Source organism: Lepus europaeus, chromosome 6 (assembly GCF_033115175.1).
Source record: "Lepus europaeus isolate LE1 chromosome 6, mLepTim1.pri, whole genome shotgun sequence".
NCBI lineage: Eukaryota > Metazoa > Chordata > Mammalia > Lagomorpha > Leporidae > Lepus > Lepus europaeus.
The window spans coordinates 13,304,872-13,327,590 of NC_084832.1; the positions used below are offsets into that span (position 1 = coordinate 13,304,872).

The 22,719-nt window shown below is 53.3% G+C and overlaps 1 protein-coding gene across 3 annotated transcripts in view; it reads right to left on the bottom strand.

Moving 5' to 3' along the window:
* Positions 1-22,719, bottom strand: part of UBAC2 (UBA domain containing 2) — a 273,943-nt gene that overhangs the window by 22,716 nt on the left and 228,508 nt on the right. For all 3 annotated transcript variants that reach the window (XM_062193990.1, XM_062193989.1, XM_062193988.1), the window contains one exon: positions 15,323-15,568. In XM_062193990.1, the coding sequence (XP_062049974.1) occupies positions 15,323-15,568 (246 nt within the window). The remainder of the gene's footprint in view (positions 1-15,322; positions 15,569-22,719) is intronic.

The following is a 22,719-nucleotide window of genomic DNA, read 5'->3' on the forward strand; positions in this document are numbered from 1 at the left end:
CAGCAGAAGACAGCCCAAGTGCCGAGGCCCCTGCCAGCCACATGGGAGACCTGGATGGAGCTTCAGACTCCTGGCTTCAGTCTGGGCCAGCCCAGGCCATTGTGGCCATTTGGGGAGTGAACCAGTGGATGGAGGATCTCTCTCTGTAGCCCTTGCTCTCGGTACGGTGCCTTTCAAACAGCAGAAGTCCAGTCCGAGTTTACTGAGTGCCCGCCCTTGGCAACCCTTCTCCGATGCGACTCCACAACCCCATGAAGATGCAATGAGCATCTGACTCTGGCTTCCCAGCCTCCTGTTTGTCATTCCAGCCATGGTTCTCAGCCCTCTGCCCTAGGATCCTCTCTCACGGGAGCCTGCATCTGCGGTCAGCGGCTCCTCTTCAGTGCGCGCTCGGCTCAGCGAACCGTCCCCAGGACGAAGAGGAGCCCCTCTGTGCCTGGCGTGCTCTCTGGCCTGCCTCTCACAGCTCAGCATCTGTGAGCTCCATGAGGGCCGACACCCCGATCTTGTCCTGCATGTGGGCCCAGACTGGTGTGCTGATGGGCAGAGCAGGCACCCAGGAAACGCTCGCCGAGTGATAAGCAAGTGGCCTCAATACACAGCTGAGCTCGGTCCAGTTGGGTTCTCCTGGCAAAGCCGTCCCGTTAGTTGGAACACGGAGACCTGAGTGGTTCATGCAGAAGGCGGGAAGGAAGGAGGGGTTACAGCAAGGAGGCTCACAAAGCACACGGCTGACGCATGCTATAAGCCTCGGAGCCCCCTCCTGCTAAACCAAGCAGTCATTTCAAAGAGCAGTGTGCGAGACTATGACGTGCAAACTATGCCCTCACGCAGGACGTCACTGGTCACTCCCCGTCCTGCATCCAGCACTGTGTAGACGTCATGGTGAAGGCACGAGTTTGCTCAGCTGCAGTCACTCACCTTCCGTGTGCAGCGTGCTGTCCCGAGGCCAGGTGAAGGGCAGAGCAGTGACTCAGCTCAGCTGAGTCGACAGAACACACGCACACTAGAAAGCAGACCGGAGGCACGCCGGGAGTGGCGTCACTAAGCTGAGAGGCAGCCCAGGAGACAAGGCCTGACAGCGAGCGCCACCAGCGCAGAGGAGAGCAGCAGCACACGGCTTGCTGACATCAGCAAAAACTTCCTCACCAAACCGGAAAAAATAATCAAACACAAGCAGAGCCCACCAGCAACACCACGTATGTGGACTGGCAAAACCTTCATCACTTGGAGACAAACTGAGGGGGCAGCCCGAGGATCTGAACACATCCTCTTCTGTATTTGAAAACGTCATTCATCAGTCATTCATCATCTTAGAGACCTGAGCCTCAGAGACTGGCTGACCAGGTCGCACGGAGCCGGCCCTCGCGTCTGTGCTAAGGGCTGCACAGGCAGTGCACACGCTGCCGACGGCTCTCTTCGCGGATGCTGGTGACAGTCACAAGCCAGAGACCGGATGATCATGTGAGCAAAACCCAGGCTGCTTTTACGCCCTCAATTTCACTTTTTATTTGTGGTTTGTCCCGCTGACCAGGCTGGCCGGCCAAGACCCTCCAAATGATAGCACTCTTCTCGGCCAACGGCAGCCACCGCGGCGCGATCACGAGACCCAGCACTTCTGCAGCTCGGCTTTCGGCCTCTGGCTCGGGAGGCACAGGTCTCTGCCGCGTCGCTCCTGTCACCTCCTTGTTGCTGTCGGCTGGAGTTCTGGAAGCCATGAGATTTGCCCATCTGATCCATCCTTGGTGGTGACTACGAGGAAGGTAAGCCACAGCCTGGGACAGCACGAGGTGTGTGTTTCCACTGGTGTGCGAGTGAAGAGACTTCTGTCCTGAGGTTTGTTTTCATTACTGTCATCTCTCCAGAGGCCTGAGGTACCCGCATGGCTGATGTGATGTCTCCTGGGACATGGGGAGTACTTTACAAGCAGGGTGCGTTGGTTTCAACAAAGCATGGCACCTGGCACAGGGCTGCCTGGGGAGCCACAGCGGTGCAGGAGAGGGCTCTGGGAACAGGCTCAGGACACATTGCTGGCTTTCCCATTCTCGCTGCATGGCTGCAGCTTTCCCAGTTGGGCTCCTCCTTCATAGACTGGGTGCTGGCTCACTCCCCTCCACCCCTACCTCCCTGGAGGTGGGTTGTGGGCAGGGCTGTAGCTGTAGTGCTGTGGTAGTTTGGGTTCCTCCTGCCTCGTCAAGGCTGACCGACTGACCACTCCCCTCCAATGGTGACCCTTTCCTCTAGGGGCAGTTGGGGTCAGAGATGTCTTGCCCTTCTGGTTTCACGGGGTTTGGATTTGGTGAGAATGGGGATGCTCAGACTTGTCAGTGTGAAGGTGGTGGTGGTGCGGGGCGGTATAAGGGAGCTGATGAGGTCCCACGCGTGGGAAGATCCCATCCACTCCCTGTTCTAGGTCCTCTTTCCTATCTTACCTGGACACCCACGCTCCTGACTCAGAACACAGGCCTGGGAAGGCTGGCACAAGGAAAGGCCTTGGCGCGGCTCTCCTGGAGACACGTCGATTTCTGCATGATACTTTTTATTTTTTTGGACAGGCAGAGGGGACAGTGAGAGACAGACAGAGAGAAAGGTCTTCCTTTTCCGTTGGTTCACCCTCCAATGGCCACTGTGGCCAGCGCGCTGCGGCCAGCGCATTGCGCTGATCCGAAGCCAGGAGCCAGGTGCTTCTCCTGGTCTCCCAAGCGGGTGCAGGGCCCAAGGACTTGGGCCATCCTCCACTGCCTTCCCGGGCCATAGCAGAGAGCTGGCCTGGAAGAGGGGCAACCGGGACAGAATCTGGCGTCCCGACTGGGACTAGAACCCAGGGTGCCGGCGCCGCAAGGCGGAGGATTAGCCTAGTGAGCTGCGGCGCCTGCCCTGCATGATACCTTCTGCTTCCCCCTCCTTCATCCCTTTGCTCAGTATCTGCTCATTGTCTTCCTCCTAACTGTAGCTCCACAGAAGAAGTGATCAAATATTTCTCAAAGTTGCAATGAGTTCTGCTACTTGCTACCAGTAAATGTTTTGATAGAGGAGCTGAAACTCATTATTAAAAATGAGATTGGGGATTACTCACGATTTCCCCCCTTTTTAGATCTCCTTCCCCAAAGCGTTCACCAGCCTCACTTATGTCTTCAGCAACCCCTCGCCCTTCAGCCAGCACTGTGCCCGGCCGGCTGGAAACCTGGGGCTCCACTGGACTCAGCTCCCTCCTCCGCACGGTCAGCCTAGCCGGCACTCCGAGACTGCTGGCTTCCCTTCTGCAGAGGCCTGCCGCCGGTGCAGGCCCCTGTCATCCCACTCGGAGCCTCTGCCACTTCCTGATGCCATTCCCACTTCCCCAGTCTGATCCTCACAGCAGCGCAGGAGAATCCGCACTGCAGCTCCCCTCCCGACGCCACTGCCTGACAAAATCCTCTCCCAGCCGGGGCCTGAGGTTCTCTGTCCCGCTCTGCAGGTCTGCCCGAACCCACCCTGTCCTAAATGGTTTCTCACTTCTCCCCAGCACGCCGCTCCCGCTCACCGCGGCCCCCACGAACTGCAAGGCTACACCTGCTTGGATGGCGCCCTTGCTTCCTCCCCCACCTGTGTTTGTCCAGGGCACAGCTCTGTTTTCTGTCTGTGACTGGCTTCTTCCTCCACAAGCAAACCCTTCCCGCTCTCCCTCTGCCAGGCTGCCAGGCTGCCAGGGAACCCGGTCACGCCACCAATGGAAACGGAACAGAACAGAGGGTGGTTTCCTCGTGGGTAAAATGGAAAGCTGGACTAGACAGATGATCCTTAAGCCAGTTAGGAGGTGCCTCCTCCCCATCAGTCTGTGGACACGCATCCCAGAAGCCACACAATTCTCTCTTGTCATGGGGGCTGCCTGCCACAGTCGCAGTCACAGGATCCTGGCCAGTCACTCCAGTTCCACTCTGCTATCTTGCTCACCACGGAGCTCCAACGAGACAGCGGCACCATGGGCAACCATCTCTCCAAGGAGCACAGTGGCCGACAGCGTCCACCCGAGGCAGCACAGCAGCCTCTTCACCCCGAGCCTGGGCTCTGAGACACTGGCTGCTCGTGCGCCCCATGAACAGGTGCACCTCGCAGGCACCTTGACTACAAATCTCAGTGTGGCTAATCTGTGCTCTCATCTCAGAGCAGAGCGTGAGTCACAGCTCTGGGAACTCTTGGCCCCAGGCTGCTTTATTCACAAGCCACCTCTGTCAGGGCTGAGGCTCCAGCTGAGCCGCAGGGGCGGGGCAGGGGCAGGGGGACTTCCATGAAATCCAAGATCTCTCAAGGTGATCAGAGGGCTTTTCCAGGGATGCATATGGACGTCCCAGTGGCCTGTCCTGCTTTATGAGTATTTCCTGGTTTTGAAAGCCCACGGGGAAAGCTTTTTTGGGGGAGGAAAAAAAACTTGCAAAAATGCTTATGAGGATGATTTTTCTAATAATCCTCTACTTTACATTCTGCTGCCCTACAGTACATCCATAAACTCAGGCGTGGTAAAAAAGTGATGTATAAGGCCGGCGCCGCAGCTCAATAGGCTAATCCTCCGCCTTGCGGCGCCGGCACCCCGGGTTCTAGTCCCGGTCGGGACGCTGGATTCTGTCCCGGTTGCTCCTCTTCCAGGCCAGCTCTCTGCTGTGGCCGGGGAGTGCAGTGGAGGATGGCCCAAGTGGTTGGGTCCTGCACGCCATGGGAGATCAGGAGAAGCATCTGGCTCCTGCCATCGGATCAGCGCGGTGCGCCGGCCGCAGCGCACCGGCCGCGGCGGCCATTGGAGGGTGAACCAACGGCAAAGGAAGACCTTTCTCTCTGTCTCTCTCTCTCTCACTGTCCACTCTGTCAAAAAAAAAAAAAAAAAAAAGTGATGTATAAACATGGCACAGGGAAATCCAGGAAAAGAACTCGGCTTGCTTGTAACTCCACGTCTCCCCAAGTTCCGAGTGTGTCCTCGTCACTTCCTTGTCCCCTGAGCACTGTGAGACTGCAGCATGCTCTTCTTTCTCATGAAGACACCAGGCAGGTGGAAAGCAGAAGTGATTTTCTCGGGCTCACTGAATGAGTCAGTCCTGGGAAAGGATCAGCATGTGGACTGATCCTATCTTTCTCTTCAGAACGTCATCAAAAGGCCAGGATGAGCAGCTGCACCAGCAACAGAACGGAGCAGCAGCCGCTGCAAGGGGCAGAGCCCCAGCCAGGGGCCCAGCCGCCGGCAGCTTCACTTGGACACAGGGCCCTGCACCTTATTTTCATTTCATCTGCAGATTTTTATCAACTACACCATGGTAACCTATCCCACATTTGGTGTTCTCTGCTCACGGCCCACGGAAGAAGAAAGTCATAAAAGGAACTGGCGCTCACTGATTAGATTGCTCTGGTGACAAAGAAGCAAGCAACCTGACAAGAATGGTTTTCAAACCAAACTGCACCAAAAAGTGAAAAGACGCAGCTGAAAAGGAAAAGTGCTGAGAGGCACACCCCGTGCCTGCTGGCTGTGCCTCTGGTGGCTCTGGTTAAACGAGGCCTGGCACCGCTTTGGGGTCCAAGAGGACTCCTCCGTGGCACACTCGGAGGTGGAGGTGGAGGCCCCAGAGGGCGCTGCCTCGTGCCCTGGGATACGGTACGTGGCAGGCACCGAGCATGCTCTGTGGAGCAGATGGCCATGGCATGGTGGTGCAGGTGCGGACAGGGGGTGACAGGCAGCCTGCTCAGAAAGCCAGCCAGACGTGGGGCAACGAGAGAGCGTGTGGTCGGAGGGCACTGAGCAAAGCCCTGCTCGGCAGGTCTGGCCTCCTACAACACACTGAGGGGATACCTGTGCGTGCTGCCACATGGGTGCACCTAGGAAATGGGATACCACATGAGTGATGCCAGTCTCAAAGCCTGCTTAGTGCCAGCTCCCCTTCCAGGAAATGTCCCAAACAGGCAAATCCACAGAAAGAGTAGGCTGGTGGCTGCGTGGGGTTGGGAGGATGGGAGAACGGGGGAGGGGTGTGTGTGTGTGACTGATCATGGGGGGAGGAACTTCTTTCTGGAGTGATGAAGACATCCTAAAATGGGCTGCTGGGAAGGCTTGCACAGCTCAGTGGATACACGAAAATCACTGAATTATGCGCTCCAAGCAGGTGAATTGCATGGTAAGTGAGTTCTACCTCAAGAGAGCTATTACAAAAATACATGGAGGACCTGGGAAGACTTTTATATGCAAAAAATAGTCCATTAAATTAAAAACACTTGCTGGTGACAGGCGCTCTCAGGGCCTGCAGGGCAGAGATGACTCACGGTGGTGCCTAGTGAGATGGGGCCAGCAGCGACTGTTGCTGGGGGTGGACAAAGAGAGAAACTATTTTCACAGCCACAAAGCGTTGCTAAGGGAAGGTGAGAGAATACAGCCACCTCCACTTCAACCAAACCCGAGAGAAACTCAGCTGCATGTGTGAACCCTGGTGAGGAGCTCCGGGCACCAACACCATCTTCCCTCGCAGGTGAACAGACCGCGGGTAACTGAAAACAGAGGCGACTGGGGACCTGGGGCATGAACCCCCCTGCATGGCTGGCCTGTCTCCCGCGTGGCCAATCCCAAGCACGATTCATCTGAGGTAGCCTTCACCTGAATTCTGCTTCTAAAACAAATGGAGATTCTGGAGAAATACCTTATGGAGCATTTGAGCGTCATGTTTATGTTGTGGTGTGGGATGGCATTATCTGATCAGCCAAGAGAAAACGGTGGTTCACACAGACAAAACTGTTGACAAATTCAGTGAGAATTCAGACTTCCTGGTAAAAAGCTGCTCTCAAGTCTCCTGGCCAGACAGTCCTCTAGAGCAGGAGCAGAGAGTAAATGTCTTAGGCTTTGAAGACCAACAGGCAGGAATTCAGGGGTCACGCGAGTACTTCCACAACCACGCAGAACGACAGAACCAGGGGAGGCATTCGGTGCGGCGTGTAAACCACCCAGGGAGTCCACATCCCCTCCTGGGCCAGCTACGGCCGAGTCCTGGCCACGCTCCGCAATCCAGCTCCCTGCTGATGTGCGATCTGCGAGGCAGCAGGTGATGGCTCCACTGGGTCCCTGCCACTCACACGGGAGACCAGGATTATGTTCCCGACTTCTGGCTTCAGCCTGGCCCAGTGCCGGCTGTTCTCTCTGCCTGTTTCTTTCTGTCTTCAAATAAATTAAATGAAAAAATGTTAAATATAAAAACAGTTCTTAGCTTTGGACTTGACAAAAACAGCAGTTTGGCTCATGTGCCACAGCCCTCTGACCCTTGTTCTAGACACTATGAGTTTTTAAGAATAATGCGAGAGGTCTTCAAAAAAATCCACATTATGAATAAACTAGGCAGGGATTTCCAAATGTTCTGCTGCATAAAAATAAATGTCTCTTAACTCAACTTTCCACAAACAGTCTGAAGTATGTCCACACTGTCGGGCTCACTCTCCAATCACGACCCTTCCCAAATGTCCAATGCCATGCCAGGAACTAACTCTGGACAGGTCCTCTGACAGGCAGGGCCACTCCGTGCCTCTTCTGCCCTCATCAAAGCTGCACCCGTGTCACACAGACTGCGCAAGCATCTCCCTGCCCCCGGGACTGACCCCCTAACTGTCAACTCCTCACTCCGTTCCTGTCGGGGGCCATTCAATACCACACTTCTGAGACTTTTGGATTTTCACACTCCAAGCAGCTCCCCTGAATGCCCCAGAGCTTCATTCTGACCTGGAGGCGGCATGAGGTCCACAGGATGCTGGCAATCCAGATGCCAGTCACAAGTCTGTCACCTGTGCCATGACCAACAGCTGTAACTGGGGCTGCCACAACAATCGTTGGCCTCAGTTCATTTGGAGTGATGGCTCACGGAACCGAGGGAAACTCTTCACTTGGGCTCACTGGTGCATTGTGGAGGACACTACAAAGGACAAATAGCCTAACGGAGGAGCTGCACAGAGCATGGTCGGGGCAGGGGCACCAGGCTTCCACATGCTCTGTGCGCCCCTGTCCAGGCCCCTCCACCTGTTCAGTGACCTGAAGCTCTTCTGTCCTGTTTTTGGGGTTTTTATAGAGATTTCATCAGGCAGACACAACTGATCCCATCACTGGGCATGGGTCATCAACTCAGCCCTCAGTCCTCTCCCACTAGGGAGGCTGGGGGTGGGGCTGATGTCCCAACCCTCCAATGCCATGGTTGGCTCCCCTGGCATCCAGGCTCCACCCCGAGGTTACCCAGGAGCCCCCAGCAAACTCATGAGTACACAGAAAGACACTGAGCACTGTGAGGATCTCAAGGGTTTTAGGGGCTGTGTGCCTGGAGCCAGGAGCCAGGGCAGACTAAACACATATTTCTACCTGTGTTACAGCATCTCAGGGCTACTTCCAATATGGTCAGCAACAGACAGAATCCACTCTGGCAAGTCGTGGCACTCCTGCCCAGCTGCACTGTGCAATGGTCACTGTTAGAGGAGAGTCCAGGGGGGCTGCCCTCAGGGCCCCACACCCCTGACAGCCTGCTACGGAGTCTGCGCTACCTCCCAACGGTTCTGCTTTAGCCTCACTTCTCAGTCGCCATGTGCAGCCTGGCCAAAGCAGTGGTTCGCATTACTGTGGTGCAAGACCCCTCTGGACAGCAGGATCTCAGGCAAAGGCAACTGCCTGCTGTCTCCACAGCTGTGTTGAGCCCCTGTGCCTCACCATCTGCCCCTAGGAAGGCAGGGGCAGGGTCTTATCCACTCCCGCAGGGCAGCGTCCTCCATCAGAGCCAAGAGACAGGAAGGAAGAAGACACACAGGGCCTGTCCTTTAAGAGCTCACTGATGACTGGGCACGAGTAAGACACAAACCTGGGACAAGTTATATAACGGCCCTAGCAGCAAGTACATGACCCACCGCTGCAAGCAGCAAAGTGACTGAGATGCCACCCAGGGTGGAGCAGACACCTGCTAGGGGACGGCATGGTGAGGGAGGCAGAGGGCAGGAGAGCAGAGTCGGTGTGGGGCTGACATGTTGTCCCCCGAGGGATTCACAACAGGATGGGGCCACTGCGGGCATGGAGAGATGAGAAGCAGTCGCAGCTCATAGTAATACAACATGGGAAACCCAGCTGTTACCGCGACAAACCCGGCGGCAGCTTCTGGATGCCAGTGACTTGTGGAAGTGTCCAGAAAGACGTGGGAGAGGGCAAAGCGCACTTGGCAACAGGGAAGGTTACTGTTAGACCCCAGCCCTGCGGCACGTAGGGCCCGAGGTGCAGGAGCAGCAAGGCTTGCGTGGCCAGGGCCGCTCCCGGTCCCCGAGAGCCGGGCACTGTGTGGCTGCTGCACAGTTGGGGTGGGGGTGTTGGGGGTGGGGGGGGGTGGGGCAATGGCAGCAGCAGCGTAAGCTCTTATGTTTCTGAGCAGGAAAAGTCACTTGGACAAGGGCAGGTGTGCCTTGCACAGGGGTGTCCCAGGACGAGGCCACTGGCTCCTCTGTGCCTGTGGCCAGGCAGCGGCCCAGCCCACTGCCCCCCTCCCTTCCCCACTAGGGAATTCCTGCAGTGTGGGGGCCGGATCTGGTGGCGGCATCTGACCCTGAATCTGTTCAATCTCACTGCTCCAGAAACGACCACTCTTCTCGCTCCCTGGTCATGGAGCCTTCCTGAGATCCTCCTCAACTGCTGGGGTTTCTCCCTTTCTCTTCCTCACGCCCTCTAAGCCTGGGTCTCAGCCTGGGTCTCGGCTGGCCTTTAGTAGCTTTCCGCTGGTCTCCCAGAGCAGGTTCCCGGGGTTTGCCAGCCCTGACTTCTCACTGTCTCCAGGGGGCCGGAGCACACGACTCGGTTCTGTGACTGCTCACTGCACACAGCTGCTACCTGCTTAGCCGGCTTCCGCCTGAGTTCTCACTGCGGCAGGCACCCTCAGTATCGCACACACAGAGAGAGGTCTCTGCCATCCCAGGACCCGCAGAGCAGACAGGGCGGTAAATCGATGGCGGGAGCTGGGCTGCTGAGCGCCACGGGAGACCGCAGGGTGCACCCAGTACCCCGCGGGGAGGCTGCCGGGAGGAGGAGGTGTTTGCCAGGGGAACCGAAGAGTGAACAGGAGTCAGGCACACAAGAAAGGTGTGGGTGCAGGGCGTGGGGTGCAGAAGCTGGTGCAAGGGAAGTTTATTTTAGGCAGAGACAGGGGCAGATGTGAAGGCAAGAAAGTGTGAAACAAATGACACACACAGCCTGGCAGTTTGCCTAAGGGCTTGCGCAGGGCCACGGAAAGGAACCCAGTACAGAGCAGTCAGGGCCTTTTGTAGGAACTACCCTGAAAGCGCTGGCCAGCCGAGGACGGGGACCAGGACGGACTGTGGCCAGAGGGAAAGCACCAGCTCTGTGTTTTCCCAGCGCTCAACCCTGAGGAAGCTGATGGGGTCTGCGACAGGGCCAGTGAGGAGAGGCTGCTACAGACACAGGGCCAGCAGGGGCTGCAGCAGGGAGGGCGTGGCAGGCTCACCAGGGGATGGGGACAGCAGGGCTCCAGTGCAGGCCTCTGGGCAGATGGGTGCATTTCTAGAAGGCAGGGAATGAGGGAGAGGAGCACACTTAGGAGAGCAACAGGACTCTGCGAGTGCCCGCGAACATTCCATAGGGACGCCCAGCTCGCAGCCAGGGAGAGGGGAAGGTGCAGCTCACAGACCCGGGGGTGAGCAGCTTTAGCACAGCACCAAGGGCCATGGACTGGGGCTCACCTGCTGAGGAGCCAGGGTGCAAAGCTCAGCAGGTGACCGTGGAAGCCTGGGCAACGTTTCATGGGTGCACAGAGGAAAAAGACTGGAATCACCCTGGCTAAGGGATTCTCCCTTTTGAGAGCTGGATTTGAAAACTACCTTCTACTGGCTGAGGGTGTTCCACAAGTTCACAGAAAAGGGAATTACAAGATTTTTTTTTGGCACAAGATAATTTTGAAATTCATGTATATGTGAGGTCTTCAAACAGCTCATGAAGAAACTTACATTTGGAAAAGAACCCTGCTTGGATTTCAAAATCTGGTTTTGCACCTATATAGACTTATCTCTTAATTCAAATTTTTCATGCATGAACTCTGTGAAGTCCTCTTCCACTGGGCTCCTCTCCCACCCACCGTACACAGGGAAATAAGAGGAGAGTTTCGGAGGGAACTGTCTGGCCATTGTTACTGAGTTGCTCCTTCAGCCTCCAGCGTCAAAAACAAACTCTTCACCTCCAGTTGCTGCGTGCTGTCTCCTTTCTCTCTATGCATTTGACAGAATTTCTGCACGTCCTGCTCTCATAGGGTCTCAGGGCCTCCCCCACCCCGGGAGGAGGGGCTGCTCCTCTGCACCCAGCCACTCCCTGCCTGCCTGCACCCTGCCTGCCTGCAGCCAGCCTGCCTGGTGGGTGTCAGGCCGCACCCAGGACTTCCTTCTGGGATTCCTGCTGCCCTGGGCACTGCAGCGAGCATCTCGTTGTCCTGGGACATCTCTGTAAGTGCTGCTGCCTGATTTCCTAAACGCATCCAGGGAAAGGACAGATACTGCCCTCTTTCGTGCCCATGGAGGACACCCAGTCCTGTCAGAGCTTTGCAAGGGCAGTGGGGACAGTGACAGTGACAGCCGAGCAGCCGCCGGATGGCAACACAAGATGACAGACACAGGCGAGAGAAATCTAAAAGAATACATGGAAATAAGACTTTAGTGTTAGCTGGAACACCTGAAATCAAAGATGGCAGAAAGATCATTTTTAGTGTGCAGTAGTTAGTAACCGAATGGCTTTCTGACCTAATAAACTGAGTTTTATCAGAATAATCTGAAAGCCAACAGTTTTTAAACAAATAATATCCATTTTAACTGCAGTAACACAATTTTATTACCTATGATAAAAGATACAAGGGCATTAAAACAAAGAAAAAGATACTCTTGAAATGCAGAGGAGACGATGGAAACCAAAGTTTTAAGTTTGGGTCTAACAGCTTATTTGATTAAACCTTAAGCCTGGCACTGAGTTTCCTGTCAGCCAAAGTGAAAAAGGGAAAAAGCCATTACCAGGGAGCTCTCCGTGCTGCAGGCGGCAGGATGCAGGATCTGGATAGAGGCCCGGCAGTCCCCCTCTGGATCTCCCCTTGGCAGCTGCATATCCCTGGCAAGCAAGTACCCAAGACGCAGGAACTGGACAGGAAAAGTGCATTTCTCAAGCCCGTCCTAGGAGTAACTGACATGATACATGCCCAGTACCTAGTATGTGAACGGCACAATGCGTGGTGGTGGTAAACAGTGGAACTCTCACTCTGCGGGAGACAGGACCCAAACTCTGTCCTGGCAGCTTTTCCCAGCTGCCCCGCAGGGTCTGGTCCTCTGCCCGGCGTACACTGAGCACTGAGTACTTATCAGCTGATAACCGCAAGCTGGCTTTTCCCCACTGGCATCACATTCCAGCCCAACTGAGCCAGACACAGTTCTCACGCACCATGCACACACAGCAGCTGCGCAGAGGAGTTCTCTGCATGGCGAGTTATCCCGTGTGCAAGACAAAAGGTTGAACACGGCCCCGTGAGGGAGGTCAGCAGGAGGCTCGGGTGTGCAAGTATCCGGGTATCGGAGAGATGTGAAGGCTCAGGGACAGAGCAGCCGTGGGCTCTCGGCTGTTCAGCAGGCCACCCAACACAAGCTCGGGCAGAGCCTGGGGTGGTGTCCAGCCCAGCACTTCGGCCCGGAGGTTGGACCACTGTCAGAAAGTGGAGGAGCCTGAGGGCGGTGGGTGGAGCCGCATGGAGGCAGTGGCAACCCACGCTGTGGTGTTCACAGCCAGTCACAGCGGGAGAACCACAAGTGGGCCTGGGGTGCCAGAATAGGGCCGGGTGAGAAGCGGATACTTGCCAAACACTGCCACTGGATCACAAAGTGCTTGTGCAGGAGGCACAGAGAGAGCACGGGGACAGCAGGGGACACACCTGCTAGCAGGACAGGGGCCCAGCCAAAAGCTACCATCGATGGAGGCGGGGCACTGGGGGTCGGCATAAGCAGAGCTGGAGGACACTGGTGTGCCAGACGTCAAGCTGCACACCTGGCTCACCACAACCTCCCCGGCTCACACTTCCTGTCCCTGCTGACCAAGCGGCCGAGGAGGAGAATGGTCAAGCCTGGCTGTTGGAAAAGAGCATGTGGGAGAAGAGAAAAGGGACCCTGGCTGTACTCAGGGGTGACCTTAAAGGATGGTAATGAGGAGAAATCCTCCCACTGGGCACGGCTGGGTGGGGCACTTGGTCAGGCACTGCAGTGGTAACACGCCCGGACTCCTGGGCATGGTCAGGGGCCTGGGAGGCCTGCGCAAGAGGCAGGTGGGGGCAGCTAGAGGAGCATGCAGCGTGATGGCTTTGTTTTGCAGATTAACACCTGCCACACGCACCCCCACAGCAGAGGCACCAAACGGAGGGCAGACAGCATGATCCGGGGGCTATCAGCGGCCATGCCATTACGGGCACCTGAACAGAGTGGCCCTGGTGGCAGGGGTGGAGGCTAGGCACAGGCTGTACTCACCCAACCCAATCAAGCGCCTGCCATTGAGGAACATCCACTGTGTCACCAACCGAGACCACGCTGAACCCCACGATGCCACCACCTGCCACAACAAACAGCCGCTGTGTGCCACGTCGGCCATCCCGGGCCCTTTAAGCTCGCAAAGGACTGAATCGTGCCTCCCTCAATTCCTAAGTGAAGCCCTAACCCTGCAATATGACTGCCACTGAAGAGTGGCCTCAGGTGGCATTGGAGGTTAAGGAGGCTATAGGGGATGGCCCCAACCAATAGAACAGCTGTCCTGGGAAGAGTGCCAGGCTAAGATCACGACACCCCGAGTCGCGCCCCCGGCGTGCTGAGTACTTTGAACTGCAAGACGCGGGAGGACGTCAGAGGCAGTCTCCCTGGCTGTGTCCTGCCTTCCTGCCCCTCTGTCTCACGAACACCAGAAGCAGGTCACGAAAACCACGAGTCCTCCCGCCCGAGGCAGCTCATAGGATCGGGACTCCTTTTTTGCACAGCAAGCCACAAAACCCAGGAAAGTCACTCTCCCTTCCCAGGGAAGAGCCTCATTCCAGAGGAGTCCACCCCTGGGGGAGGGGAGGCGACAGCCAGGGGCCAAGAGGAATCCGCAGCCAGGCCCTGCTGGTCCCCTTCTGCCAGGGACACCGGGCCACACCCTTTGGCCCTTTCCTTCTTCCCTTGGCCTCCCCACAGGATCTACCTTCTGCGGGTCAGCACAGGGCTTCCCCAATGGCCGGGGTGCACCTGGGGGGCAGCTCTTCTCCTAGAGAGCTCATCCAGTTCCCAGCTTTCTGCTGTCACCTCTACAGGGCCCACGCCATCGTCAATAACCCCAGCTCCTGCTCCCCAGGAGAGACGTCTGTCCTCCATCCTTAAGGACGCCATGGGTGTCTACGGGATGTTCCAGGGGCCTCAAATTCCAGGGCCTCCTTAGGGAATAGCTTTGCTTCTCTTTCCCCTGTAGACGCAGACTCTTTGATAAGGGGCCCTTATTCCACCCCAGACCTAAACTCTGGGGCCTGTTCCTCCAAAGGGACTCCAGGGACATTGGACTCTGCTTCTCCAGGCCACTGAGCGCCCCGCAGCTCGCTTCCTACAGCTGAGCTGGCAGAAGACAGGGGCACGGCAAGAGAGAGCTGTTCTGTCTCTTCCTGGCCCTGAGGGTAAGAAGATGGAGCCGAGGCATGGAGAGCAAGGGTGCTGGGTCACAGGAGCACCTGTGGAGACCGGCCGAGGGTTCAGCCCGAGTGCAGGCGCACGCACACACACACACACACCCCCGCCATGGTGTCTGCGGACAGGTGTGCGGCAGCCCCGTCACTGATGCCAAAGCCAAGGGAACACAGCAGCGACTTCATTCCCTCATCGGCTGCTCCCTTCAACACCTTCATCTTCTCTTCATCTCAGACGAGGAAAATCACCAGGTTTTATATTTGTTCTTTATCCAGAGCACATGATTCGCACTTTTTCACAGGAAGACTCTGTGGCTTTTCTAAGATTGAGAAACCAGATAAAAGCCCTGTCTTGCTAACTGGGTTGGTGTTTCTCTAAGAAGTGATGCTCACCTACTGTAAGTGGAACCAGTGTCCAGCTGGGCCATTCTTTCAGCCACACTTTGTTTTCTCACCTTGTAGACAAACGAAGACCAGCAGATGGCCGTGAGAGAGCTCCTGTCTGGGGAAGCGTGTCCCAGACCCTCTCACGGTGCACAGGAATGAACGGCAGTTTCTATCGCATGTTCGGTGACAGAGGAGCATTACCGGGACCACGGGCACTGAAACCACTTTGACCATCATTCCTGTTTTACCTGCTGCTGCCTCTGTCGCCTCACTTGTGCGAACTGGGAGAGCATCAGCTGCCGATCCAGCAGCTCCATTCTTTGCTGTCTCTGGATGTCCACAGTGGCTCCCATCCCAATCCTAGCTTCGCTGGTGGGTTCTGAAGACGAGAAGATGGGCTCAAGTGTCCTAGAAAAGAACTTTGCCATCCAGCTGGGGACACGGAGCACCTGGTGAACCTGGAGCATTTTGCTATCATAGCACATTCCGGAAACCTAAAAGAAAGAGTACAACTGGATTTTCTACATGTAAGACAATTTTAAAGACGATACTTAACCCAGAACTCGGTAACTACCGAATGGCCTGGGGGGCATTTCTCCCTTAGTTTTAGCAGTGTTAGGTGAAAGCTCTAGAATACACGGCAGACTAGTCAACAGAATGCTCTCTTCACTCAGGGAAATGCTGGTTTGCACTAAAGCAGGAGACAGCAACATCCTAGGGCTTAACACCTGAAGTGACAAAACACTAAGTGCAAGCAGTCTTCACAGAATCCATCCCCCCGTACTCACCGGCAGGCGGCCAGGAGAGATACGCTGGCTGAGGAGCTGACCTGTCACTTAATAAACTTACCAGGAAATAAAGACAACCTAAAGCCATGGCTTTTACTTATATGGTGTTTTAATCAATTTTCCAAATACTGATTTTTCCAATTTTAGGTTTTTTATTTATTTAAAAGGCAGAGATACAGAGAGAGAGACACATCTCCCATCTGCCAGTTCACCCCCAAAATGTTTGTAGCAGCCAGGGCTGGGCTGGGGCTGAGAACACTCAATCTGGTGTCCCTCCGGGGTGGCAGGTACTTAACCACTTGACCTATCACCTGCTGTCCCCCAATGTGGGCATCGGCAGGGGGCTAGAGTTGGGCGTGGAGCTCGGACCCAAACTCAGGCACTCTGATGCAGGATGCAAGCTATGCCACTCACCCTAATTTTTCCAGATTTTTAATTCCACATCAGTATTAGTTAACAACTAACAACTCTTTTTCTTTTTAAAGAGTTATTTACTTGAAAGGCAGCATTACAGAGAAGGAGGAGAGACAGAGAGAGAGAGAGAGAGAGAGAGATCTTCCATCCGGTGGTTCACTCGCCAAATGGCCACAATAACCCAGCTAGGCCAGGCCGAAGCCAGGAGCCAGGAGTTTCTTCCGTGTCTCCCACATGGTGTGAGGGCCCAAGGACCTAGGCAGGGCCATCTTTCGCTGCTTTTCTAGGCACACTAGCAGGAAGCGGGATCAGAAGCAGCCAGTTCTCAACTGAACCTCAGACAGAGGCTTTACCCGCTATGCCACAGGCCCAATCCCCTAACAATTCTTTTTAATGAATAAATCCATTTATCATCTTTAAGTTATTTATAGTAAGAAAACTCTTAAGACTCCTATGGTTTATATATTAAAATGACTATGGCTATTCCTATGTAAAAAAAAACCCCTTGATTCTGAGAATTTGACTCTGAGGATAAGGAGTTCGTCACACAAATCAGAGTATTTGGTAACTTTCTAATGAGAAAAGTAACTTTTTTTAAATAATAAAATTTGTTAATTAGGAAAAATTTATCAAGCTTCTGTATCAAATTTTATGAAAAGACAGGGTAAACAAGGTCTTACTGGAGTAACAGTGGTTAGGGTGGGTGTTTGGCCTAGTGACGAAAGATTCTCATTGGACTGCATAGGTTCAATACACGTCTCGGGCTCCTAAGTCCAGATCCTTGCAAATGGAGACCCTGGGAAGCAGTGGTGGTGGCTCAGGAAACTGAGCTCCTGTCACCTGGTAGGAAACCTGGGTTGAGTTCCTGGCTCCTAGCTTTGGCCCTGGCCCAGTTCTAGGTTTTGTAGGAATTTGGGGAAATGAACCAGTGAATAGGAGCTTGAGTTCTCTGTCCCTTAAATAATTTTTTTAAATAGTGGTGGGCTAGTGCTGTGGCACAGAGGGTTACAGCCATGGTCTGTAGTGCCAATATCCCATATGGGTGCCAGTTTGAGTCCTGGCTGCCCCACTTCTGATCCAGCTCCCTGCTAATGCACCCAGGATAGCAGTGGAAGATTGCCCAAGTCCTTGGGCTCCTGATCCCATGTGGGAGATCCAGAAGAAGCTCTTGGCTCCTGACTTCAGTGGTTATTGTGGCCATTTGGGGAGTGAACCAGTGGATGGAAAATCTCTCTCTTTATATGTTTACTTCTCTCTCTCTCTCTGTAACTCTTTCAAATAAAATCAATCTTAAAAAAAAGGACAGTGGTCCCCATAAAGACAAAAGTGAATATTTAAGATGATTTCAGACAAGTTCTAAGAAGGACACAGAGTGGCCTAGAACAGAGACCTACTCTAGGCCAGGTGGTAAGGGAAGTCCTTGGTGAAAGGGGCAATTGAGTGGAAATCTTAAGGATGACGGGGTGCCAGTGTCACTACAGGATGCCGGTGTGACTACAGGGCGCCGGTGTGACACGGGCTGTCAGGGTGACTACAGGGCACTAGTGACTCAAACTGGGAAGAACATGTCAGGCAGAGAACACAGCGAGAGCTCAGCCAGGAATGAGCTTGGAGTACTTACTACACATCTCAGTGGTGCTACCAAGCGGGCAGTTGGATCTACAAATCCAGAACTCCAGGGTCAAGTTAGGCAGAGGGGAGGATTTCTGACTCCCTGGATATCCCCTGGCATGCGATGGGACTAAGGGGTGAACCCAGAAGTGCAGTAACACTTTGGGAATACACAGAGTAGGGGATACCAGCAAAAGAAATCTGAGAAGAAGCCGCCAGGAGAGAGAAGGGAAACCAGAGGGATTCTGTATCACTGCAGTGACGAGAGGAGGGCTTGGAGACGGGACTGGGTAGCTACGCCAGCACAGGAGACAGCCAAGTGTGACACACAGGGTGAGCACTGGAGATCCCCCGATGGCAATGGTTTTGGTGCAGCGTAGGAGCAAGGACAACCTGGATGCCATAGGCTAAATACTGAATGGTGCAGGGCTCGTGGTTCCAAATACTTTTTCTGTTCCTTCTCTCAAAAATGGCATAAAGCAACAATGAAAAAATGAAGCCAGAGGCAAGCTCCCATCTGGTGAAATTAGGAAGCATCTGTAATCCTAACAAAGTAGAAAGCCTGCTGCTGACAGGCGATCCATCACTATGCAGACAGAAAGGGTACACCCGAAGATTTGCTAGGGGCCCGTGGAACTTGGCCTCCAGGACACAGGTGAGGGACCAAGGAAGGCAGGAGGGAAGTGGACAATTACTTCGCTCCCTATAAGAAGCACCCTGACTCCTCCCACAGTGAGCACAGCCCCCTATCTACCCTCCTTCTCCTGGGCAGAGAGAAGGCAAATGCCCACTGGGGCAGGGGCTGTTGAGCACAGCAGGCACAAACGGATGGCTGCTCTGTAGGCGTCTGCACAGATTCTAAGCAGAATGGGAGTCCCCCAGTGCACGCCTCAGGGGGCTCCAGCAGAAGACAGAGGGAATGTGGGGCAGAAAGGGACCACACTTACTTAGATATGACGGCTCTTTCCAGAATTAATAAAGAATATACTTTTTTTTTTTTTTAAAAAAAAGATTCATTTAATTGAAAGGCAGAGTTACAGAGAAAGAGAGAGAAGGACAGATAGGGAGATCTACTATTCACAGGCTCATTCCCCAAATGGCTACAACAGCCAGGGCCAGGCCAGGCCTAAGCCAGGAGCCAGGAGCCAGGAGCTTCTTCTGGGTCTCCCATGTGGGTGCCAGGGCCCAAGCAGGGCCATATTCTACTGTTTTCCCAGGCCTTTACCAGGGAACTGGATAAGAAGTGGAGCAGCTGGGACTTGAACTGGTGCTGGTATGGGATGCCAGTGTAGCAAGTGGTAGCTTTACCCACTTCACCACAATGCTGGCCCCCAAGAATATAAATCTTTATATTCTTTTTGAAAATGCAAAAGTCCCAAGAAGGTTAATAAAATGAAATTTACATCTAGATCCATTGTAGTGCAACAAAAGAAAGAAATCCTTAATAGCAACCAGAGATAAAATACAGATGGCTTGGAAAGCAAAAACAATTAACCACTAGCAGCTAACCGCAGCAGAAACTGTAAGATACTTGGAATAAATCCAACAAAAAATATGTAAGGCCTTGAGAGAGAACGCTGAAAGAATATAACACGGAACACTTCTTATAAAACCAACCCAGTTAATAAGAAAGGTATCACATCAGGATTGGGAAGATTCAAAGTTGATAAGGTGCCAATTTTCACCTCAACATATTTTAAAATAAAATCTTAACAAGGTGTCTTGTGGAAACATAAATGCTGGTTCTCGTATTTCTACGGGGTATTCAAGGCTTCACTGTTAAAGCGCACGCTGGCAGAAAGGGGCTGGATGTAGAAGGCGGTGTATGCTGCGATTCCCATTCCTTCAGGCCTGGACTGCGGCACACACCACGTGGGAAACCAGGGAAGCAAAGCACACAGGTGACAGCCACGTGCTGGGAGCAGCTCGGGAACAAAGGAAGGCAGGACACCAAGGGCTCCGGGCCGGTGGGCCTGGGCTGGAGCCGTGGTGGATTTATGGGTGTATTTACTTAACAGGGATTTGTATAGCCATCAGAGCATTTATGGTTTAAGATTCAGGGTTGGGAACCTTTTCTCTGTCAACGCCATTTGGATTTTTTTTTTTTTTTTACATTTTAAGCTTTTATTTCGTGTAAAAGATGCATAGGAGAGTGAGGGCTTTATCTAAGACAGAGGGGGTGTAAATCTAGGTTCATACTACCAGGAACTAGCCACATGGAAGAGCATCTAGGCCAGGAAGCATAGGGCAGGTTGGCCCAAAGGCCAACGTGCCCTGGAGTCGCAGGGCTCAGCCAGCACCTTGGCAAGAGGCCAGGGAAAAGAAGAGAAAGAAGGAAATGGCCAGACATACCACTCAAAGAGGAGTGGGTAATTAACAGGTAGGGGCATGAGGTCACACAGGGGCATGGAAGGCATGGTGAAGGCGTGGCCTTCCAGCTCACAAACCTAGTCAATTTTTTTTTTAATACATTTTTTTTTTTTTGACAGGCAGAGTGGACAGTGAGAGAGAGAGAGAGAAAGGTCTTCCTTTGCCGTTGGTTCACCCTCCAATGGCCGCCGCGGCTGGCGCGCTGCGGCCAGCGCACCGCGCTGATCCAATGGCAGGAGCCAGGTGCTTATCCTGGTCTCCCATGGGGTGCAGGGCCCATACACTTGGGCCATCCTTACTGTACTCCCTGGCCACAGCAGAGAGCTGGCCTGGAAGAGGGGCTACCGGGACAGAATCCGGCGCCCCGACTGGGACTAGAACCCGGTGTGCCGGCGCTGCAAGGCGGAGGATTAACCTAGTGAGCCGCGGCGCCGGCCAAACCTAGTCAATTTTAACCTGTATGCCTGTCTACTTCATTCCTCCCTCAGAGACCCCATCCCCTTAATCCTAAGGGGAGTTGATGGACATAGAATCATCTCTTCTGTAACTGCTTCCTGCTTATGAGGGGTATAGTGCAGGCCCTGCCTATCCAGGGTCTGGAAGTCTCTGTCTAACCTATCTAACAAATTTGCTTTGTGAGCTGGAGCAGCCTGGGTCATGGCCAACATCTGTGTCCTCTGTAAGGTCAGTTACTTCCAGAAGTCAAGTTAGGAATAATCAAGCATGTCTTTCGCATTCACCTGTGAAGACCTTAGAAGTAAGTCCATAGGAATGCACGCAGAGCTATACAGCTTTACAGTCTCTCTATGTAGGACCAAGGAATATAAGCCACCCAGTCTGAGAAATGCCATTCCAGACTGCTAAAATCCGCTCAGAGGCGAAAATATCAAACTAACATAATAAAATCCCGTGCAGAGGTGAAAATAACAGCCCACCATCATAAAATCCCGCTCAGAGGCGAAAATAACAAACATAATAAAAACTTGATTTACTGTACATCACTATTAATCAGGCATGTAGCATGTGGCGGGCCGTGGGGGCTGCTATCTCGGGGTGGAGTCTGTTCACAGTTTGGATTTTTATAACATCATTCATGGGTCATTCAAAACGATCAACTTGGAAATTAACCTGCTATCCATTTACTGAATTTCAAGTCCCTGAGGTTGCCTGGGCAAGGCAAGGCCACATGATTCTGTGGTCTTATATGGCAAGTGCGTGATGGAATGTGTTCTATATCACAATAAAAGCAGTGAAAACAATAAAGAAACCAAGGATCCAGAACAGCTGTGGTAATGTCAGGGCGCATAATGAGGCCTCTGAGATTTGAAGACACGCTCTGAAGTTCGGGTAAATCAACAGTAAGCTCCTTTCACAGGGTTACTCACAGAGACCAGGAGGGGAGGACACTAGAAACAGACTTCTGAGTGCAAGGGTGCTTGGGAAAAAGCACACTGGTAAGGTGTGGGCAGAGGTGTGTGTGGGGGGATCTGTGTGTGTGTGGGTGCACCAGCCACACCTAAGATGATGACAAAATAGGTCCCCATTCCCGACACCACACATAAACTTCCACTGGATAAACACACAAATATAATTCATAAAACTGTGCATCTTTCTGCACAAAATATAGAGGAACACCTTTTTGGAAGGGAGAAGGATTCTTAAATAACAAACACAAAGCACAAACTATAGAAGAAAACTTATACTTCGCTATTTTATCAGTTAAAAGCTACAGAATACACAATGAAGTGAGAAGGTAGGAAAGAGCCCGGAGAAGAATTCAGAATCACAGATTAGAATTTATGGCTGCAACACAGGCAACATTCAGAATTTCATAAGAAAAAGACAATTACTCCAAACTAAAAGCTCATGAAAAGGCCATTTCATAAGAAATCCAAACGGCTAGCATAAGAAAAGATGCTATCCTCACCTGTTCTTAGGGAACTGCCACCTGAAAAGAATGTTCATCTAACAGCTGGTAAAAAGAGCGTATGCTATCATCCACATTTGGCGAGGCCGAGGAGCGCTCTCAGATAGTCTGGGGAGGTGAGTGGTTCAGCACCTCCATCAAGCCCCTGCAGAGCAGGCTGGCAATTCTTGGCAGAGCTGAGTGTGTTTTAATTCTTCACATTTCCAGAAGAGACTAAGCTGAACAGTGGGTTATCCACAAAACGTAATATCACCCAGCCCTTCAAACAAACATGAGGAGTCTCCAAAAATTCATGTAAGACATGTATTATGAAAAATACTAGGCAAAGTTGATCTTTTTTTTTCCAATGAGAGACACACACAAAAAGGAGAGAGAGAGAAAGAAACGGAGCTTCCATCTGCTGGTTCACTACTCAAATGCCTGCAAAGGTTAGGACCTGGCTGGGCTGGGAACACAATCCAGTTTCCCATGTGTGTCTCAGGAACTCAATTACTTGAGCCGCCGCCTTCCAGGGTTTGTGACGGCAGGAAGCTGG